The sequence below is a fragment of the Drosophila sulfurigaster genome, chromosome 2L (assembly GCF_023558435.1).
Source record: "Drosophila sulfurigaster albostrigata strain 15112-1811.04 chromosome 2L, ASM2355843v2, whole genome shotgun sequence".
Taxonomy (NCBI): domain Eukaryota; kingdom Metazoa; phylum Arthropoda; class Insecta; order Diptera; family Drosophilidae; genus Drosophila; species Drosophila sulfurigaster.
In genome coordinates, this window is record NC_084881.1 from 9,878,195 (window position 1) to 9,886,591 (window position 8,397).

The 8,397-nt window shown below is 36.1% G+C and overlaps 3 protein-coding genes across 12 annotated transcripts in view; 2 read left to right on the forward strand and 1 right to left on the reverse strand.

The window, feature by feature from the left end:
- Nucleotides 1-2,524, forward strand: part of LOC133846137 (tyrosine-protein phosphatase Lar) — a 159,749-nt gene extending 157,225 nt beyond the window's left edge. For all 8 annotated transcript variants that reach the window (XM_062280918.1, XM_062280926.1, XM_062280943.1 and 5 more), the window contains one exon: nucleotides 29-2,524. In XM_062280918.1, the coding sequence (XP_062136902.1) occupies nucleotides 29-97 (69 nt within the window). In that variant the 3' untranslated portion in view covers nucleotides 98-2,524. The remainder of the gene's footprint in view (nucleotides 1-28) is intronic.
- Nucleotides 2,525-3,587: 1,063 nt separating this feature from the next.
- LOC133846175 (uncharacterized) lies at nucleotides 3,588-6,712 on the reverse strand. 3 transcript variants are annotated; one of them, XM_062280981.1, is made up of 7 exons: nucleotides 6,522-6,712; nucleotides 6,220-6,344; nucleotides 5,890-6,129; nucleotides 5,320-5,803; nucleotides 4,606-5,265; nucleotides 4,122-4,552; nucleotides 3,588-4,043 (listed from the first exon to the last, which is right to left on the reverse strand). In XM_062280981.1, the coding sequence occupies exons 1-7, from the start codon at nucleotides 6,625-6,627 to the stop codon at nucleotides 3,708-3,710; spliced, it is 2,382 nt and encodes a 793-aa protein (XP_062136965.1). In that variant the 5' UTR covers nucleotides 6,628-6,712; the 3' UTR covers nucleotides 3,588-3,707. The 3 variants fall into 3 exon arrangements, with proteins under 3 accessions (XP_062136965.1, XP_062136983.1, XP_062136975.1); XM_062280999.1 differs by having other exon boundaries at nucleotides 4,122-4,516; nucleotides 6,522-6,710; XM_062280991.1 differs by having other exon boundaries at nucleotides 4,122-4,528; nucleotides 6,522-6,710.
- A 522-nt stretch (nucleotides 6,713-7,234) lies between these two features.
- Nucleotides 7,235-8,273, forward strand: LOC133850316 (nuclear transcription factor Y subunit beta). Its single transcript, XM_062286372.1, has 3 exons — nucleotides 7,235-7,432; nucleotides 7,499-7,809; nucleotides 7,872-8,273. Exons 1-3 carry the CDS (start codon nucleotides 7,324-7,326, stop codon nucleotides 7,941-7,943), a joined length of 492 nt encoding a protein of 163 aa, XP_062142356.1. The 5' UTR covers nucleotides 7,235-7,323; the 3' UTR covers nucleotides 7,944-8,273.
- The last annotated feature ends 124 nt before the right edge of the window (nucleotides 8,274-8,397 follow it).

Consider the following 8,397-nt stretch of genomic DNA (forward strand, 5'->3'; position numbering starts at 1 on the left):
TACTAATATTTCTCTTCGCGCTTTACAGGATCAGTATCATTTCTGCTATCGCGCGGCTTTGGAGTACTTGGGATCATTCGACAACTACGCAAACTGAAATGCAATTGGAGCTGCAGTTGTAGTTGGATTTTAAATTATGAAATCCAACTGGCTACAGAGCAAAAACGTTGAAAACTTTAAGTTATGTTAAGTGTTGCATGTTCGTTTGCAAACTGTACGCATAATACGCATTTACGATATACATAGAATACACGGATACCTTAACTTTAAAGTATTATAGCCAGATACTGCCCACACATACATATTACTTAACAACATGCATGCACACTCGAATATGTGTGTTTATTACTATATATACGATTTTTGTATTTTATCCGAGTCTTTGTTTATCTTATCTTAACTATCATCCGTCTTTATTTCTTAATTGCCTCCTCGGTCTTAACTTTTGCTTTTGTTTTTTGGAAATAATTGTGAACTCAAGAAGACTGTTACACGTTTAATTATCAGTAATTTACCTATGCCATATACATAAATACATATGCAAACAAACACATGTGTGTGTGTGTGTATGTGTGTGTATGTATAAATATATGTGCATACAGTTTTTGCTCTAACTAATCAAAGTAGTCAATCAACTTGTTGTTGTTGCGTGGCCCGATCAGCCCGCACTGGTAACCTATACATATTTTAACTAAGGACTTGGTAGCTATTAGACGTACCGCCTAAATGAATCTCGAAACAAAGTAGCTCGAATAGAATGAGAAAATGAGAATGTAGGAGACGGGAAAGTGTATCCAATTTATCAGACACATTTCGTACATGTGCCGTATGGTAGATTAATGTGTATGCAATCAATCAATCAAATATATGTTAATGTGTTTTTTTATACCAATTGAAAATTCCGCTTAGGTTCTATGATTATCAGACCTGTTCTGCATTACATTTTTGCGTCAATTTAATCAAATTCGCTGACAACTGAAATGCAATTAATACGGCGATTGATACTTGATTAGAAAGTGCAATCCTGAACAGAAGTCCGCATATTTATCTAATGCAAAACATGTAAACCGTGCAATTAGTCAAAAAGTCTTGCGTAGTGCATATCTTAAGGCAGCTATTTTTAATTAGTTACTAGTTTAAGTTAACAGTTATCGATTAGTTTTAATTATTCCAGGACATAGATTGATATAGAATTATATTCGTGTGTATTAAGAGAGCTGTCCAAATTCGCAAAAAGCTCTCCCCTTTTTATCGCTTTATCCTTCCAACATTTGGAGATTACATTCACACTTTTATATCCATCCAATTTGAGATTATTGGGAACATTACTTAAATCCAAGCTTTGATTCTTCGAAGTTTTTGATTTGTACTTCGCAATCGATCTCATAGGAATTAACAATATCTACTTTGAGGAATAATTCATATTTCGTAAAATACGCTGTAGTTATGTTCATGTGAAATCGAGGTGATCGTACAATTCGAAATATTTTTGTTTGATTTAAGCATGATATGTTTAGATTCCTGTATATACCAGAACCACTGCAGCTAATTAGGATCTTACAGCTAGAAAATTATGGTACCTAAAGTGTATGAAAAAGGCAGCATAGATTATAATACCCAAGCAGATAGACGGATCAAGCGACAAGTAATAACATAACTGTAGATATGTATTGTAGAACATATAATATATGCGTATATACTATTACAAAACATTTATACTTATTATTGTCTAAGAAAAGTATAATAATGTACATAAAGAAAGGATATATTGAATGATCGAATTCGAATTCCGATCGCAAACATATTTATAAAAGACGTTAGCAAAGCGATAACTAAATTATTAGCCCAAAAGAAAAACACATGTTAAACAACAATAGTAATAATCCATACATTATAAAACTAATGATTAGTTATACATAGTCACATACATATAATTCAAATTGTTAGCGAGTTGCCCAGAAAGTGAATTGGCCATAGGAAAATTGACAAGTTTGGCGTTTTGCCGTTGGCCCAGAATGGGGCGTATTTGGAATGAATAATAATGAAATTATAGCGATAAACCGATACCGATAGCAACATTAGATGTCTAGAATAATCAACGTTGCAAGCATATATAAGTACATATTTAGCATAGCATACTAAATCAATATAAATATATATACATTAATAATTGCATATGTAAAATATACAAATTATTGTATATTACATCAATTTGTCGGCTTGTCGAATTTTGTTAATATATATAAAAATTGTTTAATATTACATATATATTTTAACAATTAGTCAGATATTAAAAATTTTAATGCTAAATGCAGAACCCTAAAAATAATTATAATAATCAAGCTGCATATTGAGCGAGCGTATTTCATATGTATTTAATTAAGTAAGGAAAATATTACGTTAAACATTACCATACGACTATATGTATCAGATATATATACATATATATATAATTTTGACGAACCGAAAAAACCAATGAACATCAATAATAAAAGGCGAAATAAATTACACAATATACAAAAAACACAATGCAATAGAATGCTTTTTGCTGAGTCGCAACAAAAAGAACTTTATTTTAGTCTTCATGAAACAGCAAAAGCTATTTATTGTAGTTTTATTTCCTTCGAAACGATACTTATTTTCTTTTTGTAGCTAGTCCTCAAATCTTTAGTTTAATCCATACATAATATTATATTATATATTATATTATAATGCCAATCGATAGTCCTGTTTGTTGTGATTACAGAAATGTGCATCATTAGATCCTTAAGGATTTGGCAGAGCTATGGCTAAAAAACGAATGTGATTTTTCGAAAACAAGCTATATCCCGGTCATATCCTTGCGCATTTTCAAAGGACATATATTGCCAGGATCGCAAGGACGAACTCTATCGATCGGCATCAAAAAAGTATGGGGTCATGTAAGGATCCAACACTTGTAATTTTTCAGTCCGGGGGGCCGAAGAAAGTCGCCCGAAATCGAAAATTCCAGGATATCTAGAGAACCGCAAGGACGATTGGGATGAAATTTGGCAGGATAATAGTCCTTGCCAAGAAACTTCGATCGACACTAGTCCGGCAAGGATCGGACAGGATATGGCCGAGATATAAGCTATTTTCTCTGAACAAAAAAAGTCCTTGTAACTTTGTTGCTTACAGGACATTCGTCCTTTTTGGTATGTCAATCGGTTTGTATTTAAAAGAGCTATCCTTCTGCCAAAGGACATCCCGATCGTCTTTCAAATAGCCGAGATACGGCGGATTTTCTGATATTTTGCCAATTTTTCTACACCTACCCCTTGAAAAAATTTCAATAATTTCGTCATTCAAATTATTAAGAAATACAAGAAGAAATTTAACAGCACTATCAGGTAATGTATGAGCTAATGAAGTACTCTAATATCATGAATTTAAACACAAACTTACTTCACGCAAAGTTAATTTAAATTTAACGTTTTGAATCGAGTCTAAATTTTCAGTGTATACTTTTAGGGACAGCAATTTAAGCTACAATGACAAATTTTCGCACATTTATTTTTTGTTTTTCTTTTTCATTAATACGAACATTAAAACAATCTGAGTTTGTTTATTTTACTTTTATTTATTGAAAAATGAAACAATGTATCTAGGATTTCTTTTCACAATATGCTTTATACAAAATGGAACAACTTCAAGATGGTTGACAATCATAAAAAAAATAATTATAACTAACTAACAACATTGGCTGATACATCTGGTTCCATGTCAACATGGTTCCTTTCAGACAGAATATTTATAGGGTCCTCGCTGCGTAAATAACCATTGTGTTCTGGGTGGGACTCAAAGAAAACTTCACCTCTTATGACTCGAACTCGCGGTCCGTGTGCACGCGCCGTGAACTTCACCTTGCCACAAGTGTCCGGCCGTAGACGACGATGTGCACGCAATCCACTAACCACAACAAAGTTCTTGTCACAACCGTAGCACTTGTAGCGCTTCATGCCAATGTGACGCGACAGATGTGAGATGAGCGTCTCACGATGTGTGAACGCCAGCGCACAAATCTGGGCGACAAAATGATAAAATGTATTAAAATACTGAAGATGTCGGTTAGGTGGTGTCGAGGGTATCTTTATCTTTACCTTGCACTTGAAAGGCTTCTCGCCCGTATGTCTGCGTTGGTGTACACGCACTTGGCCAGGTGTGCGAAAGCGTTTGTCGCAGTAATTACATTTGTGGGGCAGCTCTCCCGTGTGTATCATCTTATGAATGCGTAAAGCACCCACTGTGGTAAAGCACTTTGAGCAATCCTCACACTGATACTGTGCAGGCCGAAATACAGATGTATTTCGCTTTGGTTGACTACCTCCTGAAGCAGGTGACAATGGAGTTGCTGGTGCTGTTGTGGACGCTGTATCAGCTGGAATTGGCGCTAGTTTGTAAGTTTCATCTGTTACAACTTTCTCATCACTTGTAGTAGCTTCAGCAACATGAGTTAATGGAGACGGCTCTGCTTTCTTTGGCAGATTGGAAATTTCTGCAATCGAAACTGAGAGAGTGACAGGAAATATTTCTGAAATAAATCCATTTTTGGACTTAATGTCATTAAAGTAAGCTAACACTCACTCTTGCTGGCCTTGACCTGGACAATCATATCGTCCATGATCGACTGCTGAACATTGTGAGTAAACGACAAGTGTTTACAAAATGCCGAATACAGTTCATAGCAGCGGGCGCAATATGGACACTGCCAGTGAAAACGATATGTGGGATGTGCAATACGCATCTCTCGCACTGTTGCACTGCTGTTCTTTGTCAGTGGTAAACTAAGCACCTCCTCTGGTTGGTTCGTTGGCTGCGGCGTCATGCAGCTAAAGTGCTTTGGGACATGAAGCACACTGCCTGGCAGTGGACAGGTCTGTTCTATATTCCGTATTTGATTCTTAATGTCTTCAATAATTTTCTGAGATTCAGGCGTTGATTCAAACGAACTAAGATCACTGAAATACGCATTGCGATTAGTGGAAGACACTGGTGGAGTAGGTGGCAACGAGGGGATCTTGTTCCCCCCTTCAGAGAAGGTACTACTGTTGTGCGTCGTGTTTGAAATCTTAACTATTTTCGTATTCGCCGGTAATTTGAAGAGCATGCAATTGTTGGGTAGCACTTTTAATATGTTGGACGCAACAGTTGAAATGCCATTTGGTGCTTGTTGATTATTTCTGGCCGGTTTTAGAATATTAGGCCGTTTGGCCGCGGGCTCAGATATTTGGTTAAATTTATCAACTGAAAATAAATTTTCAATTAAACAAAAGTTAAATATTTTTGTAGTTTACTTACATTTTGTGTTTGAAGACGAATGAGCTGTCTCAACTTTCACATCCGCTTTCTTTATCGCCGGCAAACGCAATTTACTGCGAAGTTTTTCCATTAAACTAGTTTTTCCACTTGACCAGCTGACATCCTGACCGGCTTTTAACTGCTCCACTTGGTCATCCTTTGGTTCCGTTTTAATGATATCTTTGACTTTTGAAAACTGCTCTTCTGCCGCATTAAGTGGCTCCTCTTTAATCTGCACATTACAAAGCTCCGACGGCACTGCATTATTTAGTTTGTTAACTAACACCAGCTCCCCAATATTATCTTGCCTGTCCGCATAGACGATGCGACCACATGCTCCTTTGCTGCATTGACGATGAACCTGCAACTCCTCGAATGACGCATAATGATAGCGACAAATGGCACAAACAAAGCGCCGCTCATAGCAGTGTGTGGCCATATGACTTGACAAGCTGACGGCCGTACAAAACTTCGTCTCACATAACTGTAAAATATCAAATATTAATTAGGAAGTATAATTTGGGCACACTTGGTTTGTAAAGTTCTCGCTCACTCCCATGGAGTACATACCCTGCAGCTGAATTGGGAAGTGAACCCGACCGGATGTTGGCGATATTCATGCTCCAACATTTCTTCCAGCGTATTACACCAAAAGTCACATCCATTTCTGCAGAAATGTCGATTCAGTTGATGGTTGATGTGATGCGAACCCAATGCTAAATGATTTTTGCATATAAACGTGCATATTTTGCATTCGCATTCCCTAAAAATTTGATCTTCATTCGATTTGCAAGCTGGCGTCATAAATAACTGTAAAATAAAGCAGTATCTTCTTACTCGCTCTTGCACGCATATATTTCAATGCATTTGTGTTTTAGGTTAGGTTCTATGTTCTCTTACCGTCTGCTGCTCATCGATCGCGACTAGACTGGCAATGAACTTGAGTTCGTCCTCGGACTTGTAGTCGTGAACTGGCACGGTTATCATATTGGGCCGCTCTTCAATAATCTCTAATAGCCCGCCACCTGAAAAATTACAGTTTGTATTAAATACAAAGCTAACGGTATAGTGCGTAATAAAATTGAGCTCAACACATTTACAAAAAGCACATTCACATGCGGGCACTCACAAAACACATATGTACGCAGACTTACGGTGTATGTATAAAAGCAGGCATGCAAAATGCCATCATTAATATTTACCTTGCGGCAATTTCAGCGGGGGCGGCTCTTCATCATTAAACTCCAATTTTATTTTTGTATCATCAATATCAATTTCCTCCTTGACAATCACAGTTTCCTCCGGCATTTCAAGCGCTTATTGCGTGCCACAAAAAAAGTGCGCAAAATAAATTACCGCTGCGATCAGTAAAAGTTATCGACTGCTGTTTTAGACCTATCGAATAATAACCCGTCATGCACTGCCGATACATCGGTAAGCTTAGCAAATTAAATTGTCTATCGAGAGATTTGAAATTAGTTTTTGATATTATTAACTACAAAGTCTACAGTTACAAAGCTACATCATTATTTAAACATAAAATTTCGCTTGTTTTAAATCAAATAATACTTTTTTTGCAATACTGGACCCAATAGAATGTTATGCCTTACGGTAGTCTGTTATTAAGTGGCAGCTGGCGGCTAGAAAATTCTGTTATGTTATTCAAAGGGGTTGCTCTCAAACTGAACTGTTAATTACCAGCTGTAAATTTCAATTGGTATTTTTTTTTCTTATTTTTCAATAATAAAAAAGAAATTGAATACGAAATTTATTTATAAGTTCATTTCAATTACTAAAAGATTTTATACAGTGTCGAAGAACTAAAAATCATTATATCAATCAACAACAGTTTTCTGTTAATAACATTAGAAAAAAATGTAAAAACTGACCCTTTATATGTATGTGTGCAATTAACAGGAACATAGGCGTGTGAAAGAGAACAACAACACGAGTGGCAGACCAAAATAAATAAAAGCCAAATCAAGGCGCACAAATAAATATTTGATGCTTAAAACGCTAAAAAATAAAAAAATATACAATATGAGCAACAGCGAAGACTCTCAGCAGTATTTAAACGATATACTAGTCAAAGACGAGGACGAGGCGTCGGGTGGTAAGTAAAAAACTGCACGAATAATCGTAGTCTGAAAAAGTATTTTTCACATACGACGTCGCACAGATGAATCGGACAGACAGGATGGACATGGCAGCATGTTGCGGGAACAGGACCGATTTCTGCCCATCTGTAACATCATAAAAATCATGAAAGTGCCCGTGCCACAGAACGGTAAGATTGCCAAAGATGCCAGAGAATGCATACAGGAGTGTGTGTCCGAGTTCATATCCTTCATCAGCAGCGAGGCAATCGAGCGTAGCGTGGCTGAGAACCGCAAAACGGTTAACGGGGATGATTTGCTGGTTGCCTTCAGCAACTTGGGGTTCGACAACTATGTGGAGCCACTTTCCATATACTTGCAAAAATACCGCGAGGTGAGGCAAGCAGCTGGATTAACATCTCTATTGTTTAATGACCCTTTTTTTTATTTGCACAGTCAAATAAATCGGATCGCAATTTATTTCTGGAGAACAGCTACACAAGTGAGGACATTTCCGACAAGCAGTAGCAGAATATGATGGGGTAATTTAGTAATTTAAATGGGAAGGTCTTTTTTCTAATTTTATAGTTTTTTGTTTAGTCAAAAATCAAGGTAATAGCATAATAGTTATTTTCTCATTTTATATTTTTTTGTATGTATATTTTATAAAACACCAAGTACTTTGTATCGTATTGTATATTCTACAGGTTTACATATTTCTATATGCTCAATGATATTACATAGTACGATGAATATGTAATTTGTGTGATTATCAAGTAATCATAATGAAATCAAATAAATACATGTCAAATCAAATCCTTCACAGAATTAATGTAGTAACGAATAACTTATATAAAAGGAAAGCTGTCTAAGGAACATTTTCTCTGTACTGTGTGATGTTTCTGATGTGTGATGTCAGTTTAAACTTTAAACGTAGAAGATATGGCCAGTTCTCTTCTAATCTAACTCCTATATTCTGTAG